Below are 23,845 nucleotides of genomic sequence, written 5' to 3'. Positions count from 1 at the left end.
TTATTAAAAAAATCCCAACATTTGTGAAAATCTTGAAAAATTCACTATTTTCTAGATATGAATTTCTCTGTTTTTATGGCAGATGGTACCTCACAAAATAATTATTACTTTACATTTTCCATTTGTCTACTTTATGTTTGCATCATTTTGTATGTCATTTTAATTTTTTTAGGACGTTGGAAGGCTTTGAATTTTAGATGCAGTTTTTTCAAAAAAAAATCCTAAACCATTTTTTAAGCACCAGTTCAGTTATAAAGTGATTTTTAAGGGGTTTTGTAATGGAAACCACTCATAAATGACTCGGTTTTAGAAACTATGTCCCTAAAATTATTCTAAAATGATGTTACAAACTTTAAGCCTTAAGGTTTTCCATAAGAATTACAGGAAAATGGAGGTGAAATTTAAGAATTTAATTTTTTGGGGTAGTTTTTATTGCAGCACAGCAAGGGTTAACAGCAAAATAAACCTCAATATATGTTACTCTGATTATGCAGTTTACAGAAATACCCCATATGTTATAGTAAACTGCTGTCAGGGAACATGACAGTTGTCAGAAGGAAAGGAACCCCATATGGTGTTTTTGGAGGCAGATTTTGCTAGAATGGTTTTTGGGCACCATTTTGTATTTGAAGAAAACCTGGCATACCCCTACAGTGGAAACCCTCAAAAAGTGACCCCATTTTGGAAACTAGCCCCCTCATACTAAGGGGTGTACTGAGTACTTTGACCTCATAAGCGTTTTAAGGAATTTGGAAACACTTGGCTGTAGTTTCATTTCTTCCAATAAAATGTTGCTTTAGCCCCAAATTTTTCATTTTCACAAGGGGTAACGGAAGAAAAAGCACCCAGTAATTTGTTACCCATTTTCTCCTGAATACAGCGCAGATTTTGATGGATTGGTTTATGGGCGCAATTGGTTTTTATTTTTTGAGTGATAGTTTTATGTGGTGGTTCATTTTTTGCGGGATGAGGTGATGTTTTAATTGGTACCATTTTGGGGAATATATTACTTTTTGATCACTTGATATGCATTTTGCAAGGCAAGCTGACAAAAAATGATCTGGCAGTTATTTATTTTTACAGCGTTCGCCTGTCAGGGTATATCAGGTGATATTTTTATTGAGCAGGTTGTTACGGACACGGCAATACCTAATGTGTCTTATTTTTAAGTTTTACACGGTAAAAGCATTTTTGAACAGAAAATCTTGTTCTTGTGTTGCCATGTTCTGAGATCCATATTTTATTTAAATTTTTCTGGCGATTGTCTTAGGTTGGGTCTCATGTTTTTGTAGGAGGAGATGGATGACTGGTACCATTTTTGAGTACATATAGCTTTTTATCACTTGGTATTACACTTTTTGTGAGGCAAGGTGACAAAAAATTGCTGTTTTGACACAGTTTTTATTTTTATCTTTTTACAGCATTCACTTGATTGGGCATATCCTGATACTTTTATAGAACAGGTTGTTACAGACACAGCAATACCTAATGTGTTTATTTTTGTTAAATTTTAAACGGTAAAAGCATTTTTGAACAGAATTAAATCTTGTTTTCCAGGACGTCCCTCCATGACAGCACCTGCTGGAGGATGTCCTATTGGTCTCTGTAGGGACAGGAAGCGAGAGAGATTAAAAGGCCCCTCCCCTACTCTCCAGTGTTCTTCCTGTCCCTACGGAGGGATAGGAGCAGAGAGGAGTCCTTGCTCAGGGATAAAGAGAGATGTTTTCAGGAAAGAGGCTGAGGCTGGAGGGTTCTGCCTCTCCTCTCAGCTTCCAGTAGCCTAAGCTAGCACCTCTCTGGGAAGGGGTCCCCTAGCTCTTCCCCGATACCTTAGAAGACTGGATCCAAAGCACCTTCTACTGTCAAATTCATTGCCGCGGTATCGGGGATGCCGTTGCCGCTTCTCCTGTGGGAGCTCTGTGCTGTGCTCAGATGCGTCTCTCATGCGCTCCTCTGTACGCACTGCCCGGTGCATGACTGCCGATCATACCACTTGACCGGAAGTGCGCGTACGCTGGAAGAAGATGGAGGCGGCCATCAGTGCATGCTGGAAGCCTTGGTAATCTGAGACCTCGCATGGGGGTCGACTCTTCCTTGGAATGAGTCCCCCGGGAAGAGGAGGCGCGTTGGTGGAGGAGGCGTACCAAATGGGGTAAGTCCATTTAAGTGATGATGTTGTACATCATGGAGGTCCAGGTATCTGGAAAGCAGGAGGGTAGTACAGATTCCCCCATCCAGGGTCATGTTAGTTACACTCCCTGCCCTGGTTGTCCGGTAATACAGAGAGTTCTATATAGGAGTACTTAGATCCCCTTCTAACAGAGATAAGACAGACTGTGGTGGTCGAAGAGGAGAAGCAGGCCAGAACCATTCAAGATGAAATGTTCAGGGGAGCAAAAAAATAAGCTTTTCCCAATAAATTTGAATTTGAAGGTATTAATAAATGACTAATGGGAAGAAGCAGAAAAGAAACTATATGTACCACGTGAATTTAAAAGCAGACTATTTGATCCGGAAGAGACAAAATTATGGGAAAATATCCCTAAAGTCGATATTCAAGTGGCAAAGAAAACCACAATCCCATTTGAAGATTCATCCGAGTTGAAGGATCCGATGAATCGTAAAATAGACTGTTTATTAAAGAAAGCATGGTAGTCTTCGGCTGTGTCCCTTAAGACAAATATTGCTGCCACATCTGTGGCCAGAGCAATGATTCTGTGGCTCGAACAACTGGAGAATCATCTCAAACTAAAAACTTCCAGGGAAGAAATTCGCTACCATTATTGAAGTTGGCGGCTACTTTCATGGCAGATGCCTCAGCAGAATCTATCCGGTTTTCAGCAAGAAATTAGTCGCTAACCAATACGGCAAGATGGGCGCTCTGGCTTAAATCATGGTCAGGGAACATAGCTTCCAATGTGCAATCCCCTTCTCTGGCTCTTTCCTATTTGGACGAGTCCTGGATTCTATTCTGGAAAGTGCAGCAGATAGGAAAAAAAGGCTTTCCAGAAGAAAAATCAAAGAAGCCGCAGCCCTTTCGGAATCCCTCTAGAAAATTTCAAAACACAACAGCTAGAGGAAAAGGTAAGACTAGAAGACGGAGCTACCCTAAAGGGGGAAGAGGAAGAGAATTTTTCTTCAATTCAAATGCCAATACAGGAAAACAATGGCACCAGGCCAGTGGGGGGGGGGGTGGGGGGGGGGGGAGAGAGAGACTGCTACTTCTGGCAGAGATCGGTGCGATTCACACAAAACCAATGGATTCTAGACTCCATCTAGAATCCATTGGTTCAGAATAGAGTTCCGTTGTCTTCCTCCCCAGATTTTTCAGATCACGGAATTTCAGAGCAATTCTCTACAGAATCGACTTCTTTCTCTACAGAATCGACTTCTGGCGGAAATACAAAAACTTGTCAGTCTGGGAGCAACAATTCAATGCCTCATCCGCAGGAATTCAAAGGACATTACTCAAAGCTGTTCTTCATAAAGAAACCAGACGGGTCAATTGGAACTATTATCAACTTAAAATTCCTGAACAAATGGGTGTTATATCACAAATTCAAAATGGAGTCAATAAGATTGACAACTCCCCTTTTAACTCCAGGAGCGTTCTTATGCACTATAGACTTAAAGGATGCTTACGAACACCTCCCCATTCATCAACAGCACCAACAATACCTAAGGTTTGCGATCAAATGCAAGGGAAGAATTTACCATTACCAATGTCTTCCGTTCGGGATATCTTTAGCCCCACGCATATTTACAAAAGTGATCACAGAAATGATGGCCTATTTAAGAAAAAAAAACAACTAATAATGATAGTACCTTACCTGGACAATTTCTTACTTAAGCAAAATCAAAACAACGTCTGGAGGAGCACCTTCATCAAACTCTATCCCTGTTAAAAGAATTGGGATGGATGATAAATAAAAAAATAAAAAATCTGACCTGCATCCGGACACCAGGAAAAAATTCCTGGGAACCCTTCTAGATTCGGTGAAGCAGCATTCCTATCTCCCAGATATAAAACAAGAAAGCATAAGAGAAGGGATAGAATCCTTTAGAAGAAAGGAAAATCATACCTTAAAGGGAACCTGTTACCGGGATATTGTGTATAGAGCTGAGGACATGGGTTGCTAGATGGCCGCTAGCACATCCGCAATATCCAGTCCCCATAGCTCTGTGTGCTTTAATTGTGTAAAAAAAAACGATTTTATACATATGCAAATTAACCTGAGATGAGTCCTGTCCCTGACCTAAATCTTAGTTTTGTGTTGCCATGTTCTGCGATCCATATTAAATTTTTATTTTTCTGCCGATTGTCTTAGATAGCGTCAAATTTTTTTTCAGGATGAAATGACTGACTGATATCATTTTGGGGTACATTTGATATATTTTTTTTTTGATCGCTTGGTATTACGCTTGGGGTACATGGTGTTTTTTTTTTTACGGCGTTCATTTAACTGGGTGGATCATGTGTTTTTTTTATAGCGCGAGTCGATACAGACGCAGTGATACCTAATATGTCTACTTATCTTTCTTTTTGTGGGACTGGAGCAACGGATGACCATACGAGGTGCTCACAGTAAAGTAGGCTCACCCTGTCTACTCAAGAGTTACAATGGATACAAAAAGAACAACTGGGCACTCTCTGATACTAACACTTAATTTAACCCCTTCACAACTGCAATACGTTTATGTATGTTATATTTGCACATGCCCTGTGCAGCTCCCACGTGTATAAACGTCAAGCCAGCTCTTTAATCAAAGCGCTGCAAAACGCTTGGATTAAGGCTTCTGGCCCAGGCACTGTTGCTGTCACGGACAGCATACAGTGCAGTAATGCCGGCAAAAGACCAATCGGAGTGGTCCCTTGCCGACAATAGATCCGATTGGTTAGTCTGTGCAGACTAACCAATCGGATCGCGGCAGTGAAAAAATGCCAGTTTCAGAAATCGGGTAGTGTCCTCATGCCCCCCGATCTGGGCGCCTCCAAGCCCCCCCTTGTCCCTTGTCCCCGCCTGCCCCTTATGCAGTTCCCCCCGCTCTCATCCACATTCATGCAGCCTGCCCTGATGTGGTCTGCCCCCTCCCCATACATTCCTCCTGTCCCCATTTGTGCTGCCTCCCTCAATGCTGGCTTCCCCCTCCTCCTTTCCAGCGCTGCCCCGATGCGGTTCGGTCCCCCTGCTGTGTTTGATGGCGGCTGCTCCATTCCTGAGCCCCCGCCATCAGCAGAGAGTGTCAGCTCTATGCTGACACTCTGCTGTAACCCCTAAGATGCTGCTTCATCCATGGGGTTAAAAGAGGGAGGGGGCTCCCTCTCTCCACCATCGGGGCTGCTGCGCTGTGATGGCAGCGCCAGATGTTTGCCATGGCAACCGGGCGCTTTGCAAAAGCGTCCGCTGTTGCCACCTACAGGACATCTGATAGTAATGCAAAGTATAGTACAGCCATCAGCCCCACTGGATCTTCAAGATCCAAGAGGGACTTGATAAAAAATAGTGAAAATAATAAAAGTAAAAATAAATAAATTACATTTTCCTATAAAAAAAAATGAAAAAAATTAAATACACATATTAGGTGTCACCGTGTCCGTAACGACCGTCTCTATAAATGTATCACATAATAGACCCCGTCCGACAAACACCATCAAAAATAAAAACGGTGTAAAAAGCCATTTTTGTCACCTTACATCACAAAAACTGCAACACCAAGCGATCAAAAAGGTGTATATCAAACAAAATGGTACCAATAAAACCGTCACAAAATGAGACCCTACATAAGAAAATCGCTCAAAAAATAAAAAAAACTATAGTTCTTTCAACATTGAGACACTAAAACATGTTTTTTATATTTCAAATATACTATTATTGTGTTAAAGTGAAATAAATAAAAAAAAGTGTACATATTAGGTATCGCTGCATCCGTAATAACCTGCTCGATAAAAATATCACATGACCTAACCGCTCAGGTGAACAAAAAAGGGCCAAAAAAGCCATTTTTGTCACCTTACATCACAAAAAATGCAACAGCAAGCGAACAAAAAGGCTTATGACCCTCAAAATAGTACCAATCAAACAGTCACCTCATCCCGCAAAAATTATACCCTATTTAAGACAATCTCCCAAAAAATAAAAAAAGCTATGGCTCTCAGACTATGGAGACACTAAACCATAATTTTTTTGGTTTCAGAAATGCTATTATTGTGTAAAACTTAAATAAGAAAAGGTAAAGTATACCTATTAGGTATTGCCACGTCCGTAACGATCTGCTCTATAAAACTGTCACATGACCTAACTGTATTTTTGAACGCTGTAAAAATAAATAAATGAAAACTGTTCCAAAACAGCCAATTTCTTGGTCACCTAGCCCCATAAAGTGTAATAAAGAATTATCCTATGTACCCAAAAATGTTACCAATAAAAACCAACACTTTCTGCAAAAAATTAGCCCCTGCACAAGATGATCGGCAGAAAAATAAAAAAAACATATGGCATTCAGAAAATGGACACACAAAAACATAATTTCTTTTTCAAAAATGCTTTATGTAAAACTGAAACAAACAAAGAAAGTAGACATATTTGATATCATTATGTCCGAAACAACCTGCTCTATAAAAATAGCACATGATCTACCCTGTCAGATGAATCTTGTAAAAAAAACAAATGTGGGGTGTTTCTGTAAACCATGGAATTGGGGTAATAAATATGGAGTATTGTTTGGCTGTTAACCCTCAATGTGTTTTAAGAAAGAAAATGTAATAAAAATGGAAAATCTGCCAAAAAAGTGAAATTTAGATATTTCATCTCCATATTCCTTTAATTCTTGTGGAACACCTAAAGGGTTAACAAAGTTTCTTAAAATCAGTTTTGAGTAACTTGAGGGGTGTAGTTTCTACAATGGGGTCATTTATGGGGGTATCAACTATGTAGGCGCCACAAAGTGACTTCAGACTTGAACTGGTCCTTTAAAAAGTAGGTTTTGGAAATTTTCTTAAAAATTTTAAGAATTGCTTCTAAACTTCTAAGCCTTCTAACGTCCTAAAAAAAATTAATTACATTTCCAAAATGATGCCAACATAAAGTAGACAAATTGGGAATGTTAAGTAATAAATATTTTATTATGCATTACTTTCTGTTTTAGAAGCAGAGAAATTGAAATTGGGAAAATTGGGAATTTTTCAAAATTTGGGGTAAATTTTGGATTTTTTTGTTTTTATAAATAAAGATTAAATATATTGATTCAAATTTATGAATATCATGAAGTACAATGTGTCACGAGAAAACTATCTCCGAGTTGCTTGGATAAGTAAAAGTGTTCCAAAGTTATTACCACATAAAGTGACGCATGTCAGATTTGTAAATTTTGACCTGGACACTGGGGCATCAATGACCCTTGGTCATGAAAGGGTTTTTTTTTTTTGTTTTTTTTTAATTTAAATATCTTTATTGTTTTTTTGTTTTTTTTTCAAATATAAACAGTATAAAAACAAATTTCTAATCACATATAACAATTACATATAGAACAATATATTGCGTCCATGCCATAGAGCAAACATATATAACAAGATATCTATAGTCAGGATAGTCCAGCTTTAATATCAATTCTCAGGCATAGATTCCAGAACCCAAACAAAAACCCCTCCCCCCCCCCCCCTCACCACCCCCCACCCGTCCCACCTGGCTTGGTGCGGCCGCCGCGAGGGGCGGCGGAGTGCTCTTGCCCCCCTCATAGATATTTTCTTCAGTCCTTTACAATATCACGCATGCTTAACGTGGGCTGTGTTGATAGAATTTATCTTTTAAGAATGTATAATGGTTTGTTAGGATGTATTTATGCAGTAGTCTCCACCGATTAATGGTCGTCAGTTCTAGTCGGAATATTGCTGCTAGCTGTTTCCCCTCTCTGTACGCCCATTCCTATGGCATCGCTCAACCCACGTCGTTTCATGCCCTCAAAATGTGTTATTCTCGTCATTAAACTTTGCCAATCATTTATTATTGGAGGTCTATCTTTCACCCACTGTCTCAGGATTATCACCTTGGCCAATAGAAACCCCTTCAGCCAGTATGCCTGTTCATTTTTGGTAGTTTTGTTTTTGTACTCGGGAGGGAAAAGTCCAAGTACAACTACTTGGATAGTCAAGGGGGGGCTATTCCTGCTGTTTGCCGCCATTGTCTGAAATATGCAGCCCCAAAAGGTCCTAATGGCAGGGCAGTCCCACAGCATGTGTACAAGCCCTGCGGCTACACAAGAGCATTTCAGACAGCTAAATTCTTGACCCTTATTGATATACATTTTAGATAACAGACTCGGGGTAACATATAAACGATGTATTATTTTAAATTGTATCAATCGGTGTTGTCGTGAAAGAGAAGCCTTCTTAATGTTTTGGTATATTTCCCGCCATTGTGAGGGGTTACATTCCCCAATGTCTGTCTTCCATTTATCAACACTTTTGAATTTAGTGATAGTGCTTATTTCCTCGATAAATCTCCTATATATTAGTTAAATCTTAACTTTGTTCCCTACTATATTATATACATATAATAAAAACCCCGGAGTAACTCTTGTCAGAGGTGTTTTTTTGAGCGTGTATGCTAATGCGTGTTGTAGTTGACAATATCTATAGTGCTCTAATGCAGTTATTGGTGCCTGTTGTATCAGTTCCCTTATTGATTTGCTTTTCCCTTTCGTGTATATATGTGAAACTAATGTGATACCTTTTCGAGTCCAGTATTCGTTTTCGTTAAGTGTCAAGAATTCTGTTAGCGCGGGGTTATCCCATAACGGGGAGAAGTCCAAAATTTGAGGGGCATGAATCAGTACCTTGATTTTATTCCAAACTTTCTGTAGCGCGGCTCCGATGGGACAGGGGTAGTCTGCACGCTGAAGCAGCCCGGATTCCAATATACTAAAAATGTTATTTGCGTGCTGTTGGCGTTGACCTAGGATATGTGATAGTAATACTCCGTCCCCGGTATTGACACACCATTGTAGTTGTGCACACAGATAATAGATTTGAAAATGGGGCAGGCCTGAAAGGGTTAATATTAAAACCAATATATGGGTTGATATAAATAAATAAAATCACAAATGCAGTCGATGGTAAAATCAAAACATTAAATAAATCAGAGCTTCTACTAGACACCAGGCGGAGTGTGTATAGTAGCACAACACAGCACAATCCCAGCAGAAAATGGTAAGGTGCACCTAGTTTGTGGTTGCCTATATTGGCTTAGTGTAACCAATAGAAACAATGTCTATTTCTTCATTGATTGAGTCACTCGCTCTTATTCCAATGTTGAGTCCCGTTGTACAGTCATTCAAATCTGAGTTAATAGTAAAAGTCCATTCACTCCGAACAGAAGCACATATAAGCGACCGTGCTGATCACTTCTTCACCATGGATACCATCGACAGCGGCGTCCCACTGAAGCAAAGTTGACTGAGTGATTTAACAGTACATTTTCTCTTGCCGGCATAAATTTAAGACCATTCTTACCATATGTAGTTGTCTGTGTCCGGATGTCGCTCTAGACGTTGGTCATATACTGTAAAAGACCGATGTCTTACGAGCTGTTCCCGTCTAACCTCCCACGTTGGCGGCTTGTTTGCGCATGGATCTTAGGTCTAGATAGCGGTCTTTGTTGCAGCTTCGTTTAGGCCACCTTTCACGCGGGAGACGGTACTCAAATAGGCAATTCGACAAAACTTCTGGCTCCATCACAATTTATCAATAGTTATTTTGGGGATTTAACCAGACGCGTTTTGGGGCAAAAATGGCCCCTTCCTCAGGTTATCTGTCCCTCCAGAATACCCATCCTATATAGGGGTCACGGTACCATATAAACTCTGGTCCGGATCATTTTTGTGGTTACTGGATGATAGTACCAGTCTTGTATAGTCACTAGGTTAATATATCAAATCTATAATCCATAAATGATCCCAAGGTACTAATAAATATACGTTCACATTTTTAGCTCTTTTGTGGAATGTTATAGAAAAACAAACAGTAAAAGAACAATAAAAGGTTAAAATCAGGGTCAAAGCAATGTTGCAGATTAAAACCACGACATACAGTTCCACACTCGTAATTGTTCTGTCTAGTAGTGTAAAAAAATGCATCGGGACCAATGCGGTATCGGTGCGGTTTGCATGTAAAAGTGCTAGAAAAAAATCGATTTCAATATTACTCCTTTAACATAGGGATTATGGAATATTGTTACGATTAGATCTGTTTTTAACCACAAGAAGGATAACGTTAATCATTCTGTAGCCATCTTATTATGAGTTATCTGATCGCTGATTTGCATGCTGTACATATGCTGGGAGATTAACAGCAGAGAAACAGGGTCAAAGCAATGTTGTAGATTAAAAACCACGACATACAGTTCCACACTCGTAATTGTACTTTCCATTAGTGTAAAAAACGCATCGGGACCAATGCGGTACCGGTGCGGATTTGCAGATAAAAGTGCTAGAGAAAGATCCATTTCAGTATAACTTCTTTAAGACAGGGATTATGTAATATTGTTGCGATTAAAGCTGTTACAACCACAAGAATGATAACGTAAATCATTCTGTTATCTTATCATGTGTTATCAGATCGCTGATTTGCATGCTGTACATATGGTGGGAGATCAGCAGCGGAGAATGGGTTGGGAGCCCCTTATCAAGGGAAACCCGGCCAAGAAATAACAAAACTCGGCAAGGTTGGTAATGGGCGCCCACCGATCCTCTAGAGGAAACCAAAGAGTTAAAACTCTGCGTTCAGTCCGCCTGGAAGCAGAGTGTTTTCAACTCAAAAATTTGTTGCGTTTCCAACCTGGACATTTTGCTTACGTGGTCCCCCTCCAATCCTTTGGAACCTTATCCAACCTAATGGGTTTTTGTTGTAGGTATCTTTAAAATGGTTGGATAGTGAATGTGTTTCTACAGGGAGTGCAGAATTATTAGGCAAGTTGTATTTTTGAGGATTAATTTTATTATTGAACAACAACCATGTTCTCAATGAACCCAAAAAACTCATTAATATCAAAGCTGAATATTTTTGGAAGTAGTTTTTAGTTTGTTTTTAGTTTTAGCTATTTTAGGGGGATATCTGTGTGTGCAGGTGACTATTACTGTGCATAATTATTAGGCAACTTAACAAAAAACAAATATATACCCATTTCAATTATTTATTTTTACCAGTGAAACCAATATAGCATCTCAACATTCACAAATATACATTTCTGACATTCAAAAACAAAACAAAAACAAATCAGTGACCAATATAGCCACCTTTCTTTGCAAGGACACTCAAAAGCCTGCCATCCATGGATTCTGTCAGTGTTTTGATCTGTTCACCATCAACATTGCGTGCAGCAGCAACCACAGCCTCCCAGACACTGTTCAGAGAGGTGTACTGTTTTCCCTCCTTGTAAATCTCACATTTGATGATGGACCACAGGTTCTCAATGGGGTTCAGATCAGGTGAACAAGGAGGCCATGTCATTAGATTTTCTTCTTTTATACCCTTTCTTGCCAGCCACGCTGTGGAGTACTTGGACGCGTGTGATGGAGCATTGTCCTGCATGAAAATCATGTTTTTCTTGAAGGATGCAGACTTCTTCCTGTACCACTGCTTGAAGAAGGTGTCTTCCAGAAACTGGCAGTAGGACTGGGAGTTGAGCTTGACTCCATCCTCAACCCGAAAAGGCCCCACAGGCTCATCTTTGATGATACCAGCCCAAACCAGTACTCCACCTCCACCTTGCTGGCGTCTGAGTCGGACTGGAGCTCTCTGCCCTTTACCAATCCATCTGGCCCATCAAGACTCACTCTCATTTCATCAGTCCATAAAACCTTAGAAAAATCAGTCTTGAGATATTTCTTGGCCCAGTCTTGACGTTTCAGCTTGTGTGTGGTCAGTGGTGGTCGTCTTTCAGCCTTTCTTACCTTGGCCATGTCTCTGAGTATTACACACCTTGTGCTTTTGGGCACTCCAGTGATGTTGCAGCTCTGAAATATGGCCAAACTGGTGTCAAGTGGCATCTTGGCAGCTGCACGCTTGACTTTTCTCAGTTCATGGGCAGTTATTTTGCGCCTTGGTTTTTCCACACGCTTCTTGCGACCCTGTTGACTATTTTGAATGAAACGCTAGATTGTTCGATGATCACGCTTCAGAAGCTTTGCAATTTTAAGAGTGCTGCATCCCTCTGCAAGATATCACACTATTTTTGACTTTTCTGAGCCTGTCAAGTCCTTCTTTTGACCCATTTTGCCAAAGGAAAGGAAGTTGCCTAATAATTATGCACACCTGATATAGGGTGTTGATGTCATTAGACCACACCCCTTCTCATTACAGAGATGCACATCACCTAATATGCTTAATTGGTAGTAGGCTTTCGAGCCTATACAGCTTGGAGTAAGACAACATGCATAAAGAGGATGATGTGGTCAAAATACTCATTTGCCTAATAATTCTGCACTCCCTGTAGGCCTTTCTGTATATTAGCTACATGTTCCGAAATTCTCTTCTTCAGGGACTTTTTTTTTCCTCCCCACGTATTGTCGTTTACACGGACACTCTATCATATAAATAACGTCTTTCGAATTGCAAGACAAAAATTATTTTATTGTGTGTCTGTGTTTGTAGTTGATAAAATTTCACTAGCTTTCCGTGGAAACTTAAGTGATCTCGCAATTTGTGCATTGTCCGCATCTAAAGAACCCATTTATCATTTTTAATTGTTGGGGCTACTTTGTTCCCTAAGTTTGGGGCCTTAGTAAATGAGATGAGGGGATTTGTGGAGATCATAGTGCCCATCAAGTGCCAGTGTTTTTGTATAATGGTTTAGATTTTTTTATGATTATCACTGTATGGTAATATTAACCGTAATTGTTCTCCCTTCTGTTCCTTTTGAAATGTATTCTTTTCTCCCAAAAAATCAGCTCGTTCTAAATTTTTCACTTTACTGAGTGCTCCATCTACAAGCTCCACAGGATTTTCTTTTTCTAAAAATGCTTGTTACGTTTTATTCTGCGAAATTGGCCCTAAGGGATATTAATGAGCCAGCTAGGGAGATGACAGCTGTATAAAATGTAGCTGTTTTTTGCTGACTGTTTGATGTAAGTACAACTTTTTAATTGTTTGTCCTCCACATAGATTTTCAAGTCTAAAAATTCTAAACTCTCTCTGCTTGTAGTACCTGAAAATTTAAGATTACAATCGTTAACATTAGGTTCCTCTAAAAAAAACATTGTTTCCTTTCCTGATTTCCAGATAAAAAATACATCATTGATGTATTTTTGCCATAGCACCAGGTCCGTCCCCAGTCTGGGTGTAATAATTTGCTCCTCCCTGCCATTAATAAATTAGCATAACTGGGGGCAAACCTGGTGCCCATAGCTGTTCCTTGAATTCGTAAATAGTAATCACCATTAAAATAATTGTGCAACAATATAAAATCAATGCCATCAATTAAAAACCTAATTTGTCTAGGGTCCAACTTGCCTTCTTGTTGCAAATGGGTATTAACTGCCCTTTTACTCTGCTCATGATTGATTGACCGTGTATAACGATTGCACATCTAACGAACCCTTTATCCAATTATCTTCAAAAACTGTATTTTCTATTATAATTTGTGTTGAATCTTTTGTATATGAAATAATGATTTTAACTCTCGGTTGCAGTAGTACATCAATGTATTGGGGAAGATTAGATGTCAAGGAATCAATCCCTGAAACAATAGGGCTCCCCGTGGGTTATTTTTATCCTTGTGGATTTTGGGTATGCAATAAAACAATGGTATACGTGGGTGTTTCTTTAATATAAAATTAAACTCCTCTTCATTTAAAATACCACTTTTTTTTTTTACCTTCCTCACAAAAATTGACCAAGTCCAAATAAAACTGATGGGCTGTGTCTTGTTAGTTTTGAGTAAGTTTCTGCATCTGACAATTGTTCTTTAGATGCGGATAATGCACAAATTGCAAGATCACTTTGTTTCCACGGAAAACAAGTGAAATTCTATCAACTACAAACAAACACAGACACACAATAAAATAATTTTTGTCTTGCAATTCAAAAGACGTCATTTATATTATACAGTGTCCGTGTTAACGACAATACGTGGGAGGACAAAAAAAGGTCCCTGAAGAGAATTTCGGAAGATGTAGCTAATATTAAGAAAGGCCTAGAAACACATTCACTATCCAACCATTTTAAAGTTACCCACAACAAAAACCCATCAGGTCTTAAGTTTGCGGCTATGGATAAGGTTCCAAAGGATTGGAGGGGAGGGAACCACGAAGGCAAAATGTCCAGGTTGGAAACGCAACAAATTTTTGAGTTGAATACTCTGCTTTCAGGTGGACTGAACAAGTTTGAACTCTTTGGTTTCCTCTAGAGAGGGTCGGTGGGCGCCCCTTACCCAATGGTCAACCTTGCAGAGTTTTGTTATTTCTTGGCCGGGTTTCCCTTGATAAGGAGCTCCCACCCCATTCTCCGCTGCTGATCTCCCACCATATGTACAGCATGCAAATCGGCAATCTGATAACAACCCATGATAAGATAGCAACAGAATGATTTACGTTATCATTCTTGTGGTTGTAACAGATTTAATCGCAACAATATTACATAATCCCTGTCTTAAAGGAGTTATACTGAAATGGATCTTTCTCTAGCATTTTTATCTGCAAAACCGCACCGGTACCGCATTGGTCCCGATGCGTTTTTTACACTAATGGAAAGAACAATTATGAGTGTGGAACTGTATGTTGTGGTTTTAATCTGCAACATTGCTTTGACCCTGCTTTTAACCTTTTATTGTTTTTACTGTTTTTTTTTTCTATAACATTCCACAAAAGAGCTAAAAATGTGAACGTATATATATTAGTACCTTGGGATCATTTATGGATTATAGATTTGATATATTAACCTAGTGACTATACAAGACTGGTACTTTCAACCGGTACCCACACAAATGATCCGGACCAGAGTTTGTATGGTACCGTAACCCCTATATAGGAGGGGTGTTCTGGGGGGGACCGATAACCACTGAGGAAGGGGACATTTTTGCCCCGAAACGCGTCTGGTTAAATCCCCCAAATGACCATTGATATATTGTGATGGAGCCATAAGTTTTGTCGAATTGCCTATTCGAGTACAGTCTGCCGCACGGAAGGTGGCCTAAACGAAGCTGCAATAAAGACCGCTATCTAGACCCAAGGTCCACGTGCACACAAGCTGCCAGCATGGGAGGTCAGACAGGAACAGCTCGTAAGACATCGGTCTTTTACAGTATATGACCAACGTCTAGCGCGACATCCGGGCACAGACAACTACATATGGTAAGAATGTTCTTAAATTTATGCCGGCAAGAGAAAATCTACTGTTGAAGCAAAGTTGACTGAGTGCTTTATCGGGACGCCGCTGACACTTCACCACAGCGGGACGCTGTGGTGAAGAAGTGATAAGCACGGTCTCTTATATGTGCTTCTATTCCGAGTGAATGGACTTTTACTATTAACTCAGATTTGAATGACTGTACTACAAGGGACTCAACATTGGAATAAGAGCGAGTGACTCATTCAGCATTAGGGTGCCTTCCAAGCCATTGGGTACGCATCACCGCAGTGTGGGTACCCGATGTGGACGGGAAGGAAGCTTCCTCCCTCCACACACCCCGCGGTCAGTGCTGATGGCGCCAGCATCATTATTTTCACCAAAGCAGGGGCTCTGCTGTCAGTGTGTTATCCATGGAAACCAATCAGTCTCGATCTTTAAAAGCAACGATCCATTCATTTAACTAACATCCCCATACACAGGTCTATGAATTGGACAAATATTGGGAATTCTCCTTCCTGATGATTGTCTTGTGTAAAGGTGCCATAAATTCTCATTCATCAGATGAAAGCATCTTTGATGTGGACACTAAAAACATTGTTTCCCTATTCAAAGGAAATGACTGCTGTATGTAAGTACAGCTCTCACTTCCCCTGATCAGAAGGCAATTCTGAGGAACATATGGTGAAGGAGTCTTAATGCTATTTTGGCTTTCAGATAGCCTGCATTTGTTAACATCTGCATAACCTATAGTAACCACTATTTGCATTTTCACAGCTCTGGATGTTTGTGAGAAGTGGGGTGAAAGCCCACCATTACAGCCACGGCACATGAGGGAAGCACTCAGACGACTCAGATCTAAGGAGCAGATCCCAGATTCTAAATACAAGCGGATCTTGTTCAGCTAGTATTGTATAACCATTGTCATGACATATGTTGCTATGAAACGTGTTTTGAAGTATTCCATTCCTTTCATACACTGTTTATTTCTGTTTTCCCTTTTATATTATTGGGTCATGTTCACACTTTTTAGTCAGTATTTTCATCAGTGTTTGTCAGCCAAAACAAGAAGTGAAACCTATTGAAAAACATATATTGAAAATATTTACACCTATTTAGTGTTTTCGATCCACTCCTAGTCTTAATATACAAATACCGATGCAACATATTGTCATATGAAAGTGGACTTAGGTCATTATGTTGAGTGTCAGTATTGCCCTTATTTGTTTTATATTGTCATCCTTAGGGCATTAAAAGGGTTGTCCAACCCTTTTTATGACAGTTATCTACCCTTTGTTGATATTCTGTGCAGTTCTCTATATTTCATAAACCATGCCCCCTTGCTAGGCAAAATGTCTGTGCTGTCCACGTATAGGTCCTGTCCATAAGATGGCCGCTGAAGGAGGGTTCTGTGACCAAACATCCCTCCTCCATTGAAACACACTGCACCTGCACTTAGCTCCCAACAGTACAAGTGCAGATGGAAGGTGCAGTGTATTTTAACAGAAGAGACATCAAATGGAGGTGATTTGCCTGGTCACATGACCCTCCATCAGCAATTTAATGGACAAGACCTCTGTGTGGCCAGCACAATAGACTTTGCAAACAAGGGGGAAACCTTTGCGAAATATAAAAAATGGTGCAGAATTTCAACAAAGGCAATATTAATAAGTGTCATATAACCATCCTACACATTGGTCATCACCAAAAAGTGGCCAACCCCTTTAAGGTTGGAAAAAGACAGCAAAAGTCCATCAAGTCCAACCTGCAATCATGCTGTATTGATCCAGGGGAAGACAAATAAAAAAAAAAAAAATGGAAAAAACCCTATGGGGGGAAAAAAAATCCTTCCCGACTTCAGATGTGAGTCAGAACAAATTCTTGGATCAACGTCCCTCTTCCTATTAAGAACGGGTTGAGCTAAAGGGAAAATGGTGTGTAGAACATGATTTGTATGCATTGTCTTGAGCCGCAATGTTATTTTGAAATAAAAAGTTGTTTAAACCTCTTTTGAAGCTACTGTATTTGCCATCACTAGCTCCTGCAGCAGGCAATTGCAGAGATTCACAGCCCTTATGCCTCTTTCACAGGGCCGTTGCGGAAAAATGTGCGGGTGCGTTGCGGGAACACGCACGATTTTTCCGCGCCAGTGCAAAACATTGTAATGCGTTTTGCACGCGCGTGAGAAAAATCGCGCATGTTTGGTACCCAAACCCGAACTTCTTCACAGAAGTTCGTGCTTGGGATCAATGTTCTGTAGATTGTATTATTTTCCCTTATAACATGGTTAAAAGGGAAAATAGCATTCTGAATACAGAATGCATAGTAAAATAGCGCTGGAGGGGTTAAAAAAATAAATAAAATTTAACTCTCCTTAGTCCACTTGATCGCGTAGCCCGGCATTTCTTCTGTCTGTCTTCTTTGCTGTGTGCAGCAACAGGACCTGTGGTGACGTCACTCCAGTCATCACATGATCCATCACCATGGTAAAAGATCATGTGATGACCGGAGTGACGTCACCACAGGTCCTGTTGCTGCACACAGCACAGAAGACAGACAGTAGGAGATGTCGGCTGCGAAGCAAGTGGATTAAGGCGAGTTAAATAATTATTTTTTTTTAACCCCTCCAGCCCTATTTTTTACTTTGCATTCTGTATTCAGAATGCGATTATTTTCCCTTATAACCATGTTATAAGGGAAAATAATAATGATCGGGTCCTCATCCTGATGGTCTTCTAGGAACGGTGCGTTAAAATCACACCGCATCCGCACTTGCTTGCTATTTTCACGCAACCCCATTCATTTCTATGGGGCCTGCGTTACGTGAAAAACGCACAAAATAGAGTATGCTGCGATTTTCACACAATGCATAAGTGATGCGTGAAAATCACTGCTCATGTGAATAGCCCCATAGAAATGAATGGGTCGGGATTCAGTGCGGGTGCAATGCGTTCAACTCGCGCATTGCACCCGCACGGAATACTCGCCCGTGTGAAAGGGGCCTTACTGTAAAGAATGCTTCTCGACTCTTATCTCTTATGACTGAATCTTTTTTTCACTAGGTGTAGGGAGTAGCCCCTTGTCTTTTGAGGAAGTTAAACACAGAATAGCTTCTCAAATTTTTTGTATGGTTCGTTTATATATGAGTACACTTTAATTATGTCCTTCTTTAGATGCCTTTTTTCAAGACTAAACAAATTCAGTTGTTTTAACTCAAGCTCTGAGTTTTTTAGTTGCTCTTCTTTGCACTTTTTATAACTCCAGGGCATCCTTGTTATGAACTGATGCCTAGAACTGGATTGCGTATTCCATGTGAGGCGGTACTAAATTTTTGTATAGTGACAATAGGTTGAAAAGGATCAGGGTGTATTAGTAGATAATAGATTAAAATACAGCATGCAATGCCAGTTAACTGCCTCTAAGGCCCACAAAATTCTGTTGGCCTTAGAGGCAGCTAACTGGCATTGCATGCTGTAATTTAATCTATTATCTACTAATACACCCTTATCCTTTTTTAACCAGTGACTCTCCCAGTTTACCCCGCTAGGACATAAGTTGAATGCAGATTAGCCCCTAGGTCCACAACTTTACCATATATCTTATTTAACCTCATTTGCCAAGCAGTAAGTTTGTCAAAGTTACAAAGTTTTAGTGTCATCTGCAAAAATAGAAACTGCACTATTAATCCCATCCCCTGTCATTAACCACCTTGCATCCGGGCCATTTCCCCCTTCCTGACAGAGCCATTTTTTTCAAATCTGTGTCACTTTATGTAGAAATAACTTTGAAACACTTTTACTTATCCAGGCCGTTCTGAGATTGTTTCTTATCACATATTGTACTTAATTGAGTCCCAAAAAAAAAAAAAAAAAAAAAAAGTATAAAAAAAATACAAAATGTACAAATATTTTTGAAAAATTAGCAAATTTCCAAATGTCCATTTCTCTACTTTTATAATAGATAATAATACCTCCAAAAATAGTTATTACGTTACATTCCCCATATGTATACTTCATGTTTGGATCAATTTTATTTTTTGGGGACGTTAGAAGGCTTCTAAGTTTAGAAGAAAATCTTGAATTTCCAAAACCTACTTTTTAAGGACCAGTTCAGGTCTAAAGTCACTTTGTGAGGCTTACATAATAGAAACCCCCAAAAAATTACCCCATTTTAGAAACTACACCCCTCAAAGTATTCAAAACTGATTTTTCAAACGCTGTTAATCCTTTAGGTGTTCCACAAGAATTAATGGAAAATGGAGATGAAATTTCTGAATTTCACTTTTTGGGCAGATTTTCCATTTTAATTTTTTTCCGCTAACTTAAAGCAAGGGTTAACAGCCAAAGAAAACTCAATATTTATTGCCCTGATTCTGTAGTTTAAATGGCAGGGCTCAGAAGTAAAGGAACGCCATATAGTTTTTGGAAGGCAGATTTTTTTGATGGACTGGTTTTTTGACACCATGTCCCATTTGAAGCCCCAACCCACCCCCCCACCCCCCCGATGCACCCCTACAGTAGAAAATACACCCCTTATGGTATTCAAAACTGATTTTACAAACTTTGGTAACCCTTTAGGTGTTCCACAAGAGTTAATGGAATATGGAGATGATATTTCCAAATATCTATATTTTGGCAAATTTTCAATTTTAATTTATTTTTTTCCAGTAACAAAGCAAGGGTTAACAGCCAAACAAAACTCAATATTTATGGCTCTAATTCTGTAGTTTACAGAAACACCCGATATGTGGTTGTAAACTGCTGTATGGCCACACGGCAGGGCTCAGAAGGAAAGGAACGGCATATGGTTTTTGGAAGGCAGATTTTGCTGGACAGTTTTTTTGACACCATGTCACATTTGAAGACCCCCTGATGCACCCCTAGAGTAGAAACCCCCCCAAAAAGTGACCCTATTTTGAAAACCACAGGATAAGGTGGCAGTTTTGTTGGTACTATTTTAGGGTACAAATGATTTTGGTTGTTCTATATTACACTTTGTGAGGCAAGGTAACCAAAAATTGCTGTTTTGGCGCTGTATTGGCACTGTTTTTATATTTTGTTATTTACAATGTTCATCTGACAGGTTAGATTATGTGCTATTTTTATAGAGCAGGTTGTTACAGACTTGATAATACCATTATGTTTGACATAATAAAGCATTTTTTGAAAAAATAATTTGTGCCTCCACATTCTGAAAGCCATAGTTTTTGTGGTTTTGGGCAATTGTCTTAGGTAGAGTCTCTTTTTTTTTTTTTTTGGTATGAGATTACTTGTTTTGATTGGTACTACTTTAGGATGCATATGACTTTTTGATTGCTTGGTATTGCACTTTTTGTGATGTAAGGTAAAAAAAAAAAGACTTTTTACACTATTTTTATTTTTACAGTGTTCATCTGAGGGGTTACGTAATGTGATATTTTTATACAGCAAGTTCTTGCGTACATGGCGATACCTAATATCTATACTTTTTTTTTTTTTTTTTTTTTTTTTTTTTACTGTTAGGTCATGTGATATTTTTATAGAGTCGGTCGTTACAGACAGTCAGTTTTATTTTTTTATTTTTTTTTAGTCTATTTTGTTTTAGGTAGGGTATCATTTTTTGCGGGATGAGATGAATTTTTGATTGGCACTATTTTGGGGTGCATATGACTTTTTGATCGCTTGCTATTGCACTTTTTGTAATGTAAGGTGACCAAAAAATGCTTTTTTTTTGTGGCACTGTTTCTATTTTTATTTATTTTTTACGGCGTTCATCTGAGGGGTTGGGTCATGTGATGTTTTTATAGTTGGTTGTTACGGACGCGGCGATACCTAATATGTCAATTTTTATTTTTTTTGTATTTGACTTTAACACAATAATAGCATTTTTAATGTCTCCATGTTCTGAGAGCTATATTTTATTTTTATTTTATTTTTTGATCGATTTTCTTATGTAGGGGCTAATTTTTTGCAGAATGAGGGGACTGCTTTATTGGTACTATTTTGTGGGACATGCGCCTTTTTCACTTGTTGTTGCACTTTTTGTGTTGTAAGGTGACAAAAATTGCTGCTTTTTTTTTTTTTTTGCGTTTATCTGACAGGATGGATCATGTGATATATTTATAGAGACAGCCGCCCGTCACAGACGCGTCAATACCAAATAGGTCTATTTTATTTACATTTTCCTATTTTGAATTTTTTTTTATTACTTAATTGTGGAATTTTTAATTTTATTTTTTACATGTGAAACTTTTTATTTTATTTTTTATAAAGCACTTTTTTTTTTTTTTACTATTGATTTCTAGGGGAAATACATCCCCAGAGAGGCTGTACATGAGAATATAGAACTGTACAGCCTCAGTGCAGGGCTGATCGAGGTCTGTGAAAGACCTGACATCTCCTGCACTCTCCCGGCCCCGGCGGTCACATGACCACCAGGCCGGGACTGGAAGCGCATGAGCGCTGTGTATGCTGCGATCTAGAAGGCAGGGACACCTGGGAACTGTCCCTGCCTTCTCTCTGGGTTGCCCTGCTGTCACTGACAGTGGGCAACCCGCTCTGCAGCTGCACGATTAGCGTGCAGCTGCGATCTCTGAATGGACTTTCTAGAACGGCCATTCAGAGTTAAACATCCACCCATAGGACGTTTATAGCCTATGGGCAGATGTGAGATGGTAATGAATAATTTAAATAACAGCAGACCCAGCACAGAACTTTGGGGTACACCGCTTATAACCAGGGACCATTCAGAGTAGGAATCATTGATCACAACTCTTTGGATATAATATTAAAACCAATTTTCAATCCAATTGCAAATTATATTTTCCATTTCATCCACCATGACGGCCCACATTGAGATTGACCCTTGACCTCTGTAGGGGCTGGAACACATAGAGAGTTTAAGAACCCCCCACCCCTCCACCTCCTCAGTGCTTTCCTGCCCCTACAGGGGCCAACACGTGGAGAGTTCCTCCTTCATGGAGGATAAAATAACCTTATTTTCTTATAGGTTCTCCAGCTGGCCTCCCGCGGCAGGGGCTAAGGCTGGCCAGCTAGGAGCATCGAGGACACTCGTCTTGGCTTATGCCGAAGCCTGTGGTCCTCCCCATACCTTCATACTTCCGTCCCTCCTTAAGGAAGCAGTTGGAGGTGCCGGCTTCTCGGCGTGCGCCGCGCTCGGCGTCCTTTCCTTCTGGAGGAGGGCCGAGCTCTAGCGTCCGGCAGGGGGAGCAGGTGCGGCACATGGAGCGTCTCTATGGGCGGGCCGGGCGACGCACGTATCCCTTGTAGTAGGCTGGTGCGGCGCAGGCCTACGCCGTCAAGCAGGGCGCAGCTAGATGACGTCAGACGCCGGGATTTTTAAAGAGAAGACCGCGGTTCCTTTCGGCCCCTCGCCTGCTATACCGCGATGTCTGAGACACCTGCTCCCCGCCAGGAAGGTCCTGATCCTTCTGCCACCAGTACCGTGAGTCCCCTTCTGGGGGGTGTATATTTCAGTTTTTTTTTTGCCTGAATTACTAATGCTGGGATATCTGGTTGCTTCCTTCTGCAGGGCAGCAAGGAGTTAAAAACAAGAACAAAACCCTTAAAATGCTGTGCTTGTTCCAAGCGTCTGCCTGAAAATTATAAAAAGAGGCTATGCAAACCTTGCACTTCGGAGATTTGGAAGGAGGAGCAACCAGATATACTCTCGGAAATGAAGTCTTTTATTTCAGACGAGATTAAGTCCTTTTTAGCCTCCTTATCTACCCCCTCCAGCAACCCCATTCCTTCTAAGAAACGCAAAGTATCCGTTATTTCTTCTTTTGAGGGCGAAGAGGTTGAAGTGGCCTCCGCCTCATCCAGACAATTTCCTAATGAGGAACCCTTGTCGGATGGAGAGATTCTAGAAGAGGATACAAAAATTCTTTTTTTCCGCTGATGAAATGGAGCAGTTGCTCCGAGCAGTCAGGTCCACTATGGGCATTGAAGATACTCCTAAGCCCCGTACGGTACAGGATGAGATGTTTGGGGGTCTTAGATCTAGGTCTTCTATTGTTTTCCCCATCAATGAAAATATAAAAGAAATGATATTGGAGGAATGGTCAGATCCAGAAAAGAGACTTGGCGTTCCTAAAGAATTTAGGAATAGGCTCTGCTTTGACCCGTCTGAAAGCAAAATATACAACCAGACGCCTAAGGTTGATTTGCAAGTGGCCAAGGTAGTAAAAAAGACCGCCCTACCCTTTGAGGATTCCTCTCAGCTAGGCGATCCTATGGATAGAAATGCAGATGGCCTCCTAAAAAAATCCTGGGAGGCAGCTATGTTTGGGGTAAAAATTAATATTGCTGCTACTTCCGTTGCCAGAGCGATGTATATATGGCTTGGAGAACTGGACGAACATCTAAAAAACAAGACTCCAAGAGAAGAGATCAGGGATTCTCTCCCCCTTCTCCGCTCCGCCACAGCATTTTTGGCCGACGCGTCTGCAGAGTCCATCAGGTTTTCCGCCAAGGATGCTGCTCTTGCTAATGCAGCCCGACGGGCTTT

At 40.2% G+C, this 23,845-nt stretch overlaps 1 protein-coding gene across 1 annotated transcript in view; it reads left to right on the top strand.

The window, feature by feature from the left end:
• Positions 1 to 17,345, top strand: part of TAF11 (TATA-box binding protein associated factor 11) — a 120,393-nt gene extending 103,048 nt beyond the window's left edge. The window contains exon 5 of the mRNA XM_044285683.1: positions 16,115 to 17,345. Coding sequence (XP_044141618.1) covers positions 16,115 to 16,171 — 57 coding nt within the window. The 3' untranslated portion in view covers positions 16,172 to 17,345. The remainder of the gene's footprint in view (positions 1 to 16,114) is intronic.
• Positions 17,346 to 23,845: the final 6,500 nt, after the last annotated feature.

Source organism: Bufo gargarizans, chromosome 3, assembly GCF_014858855.1.
Source record: "Bufo gargarizans isolate SCDJY-AF-19 chromosome 3, ASM1485885v1, whole genome shotgun sequence".
Lineage (NCBI taxonomy): Eukaryota > Metazoa > Chordata > Amphibia > Anura > Bufonidae > Bufo > Bufo gargarizans.
The sequence above is the reverse complement of the archived record's forward strand: the minus strand, read 5'-3'. Positions and strand labels throughout refer to the sequence as shown.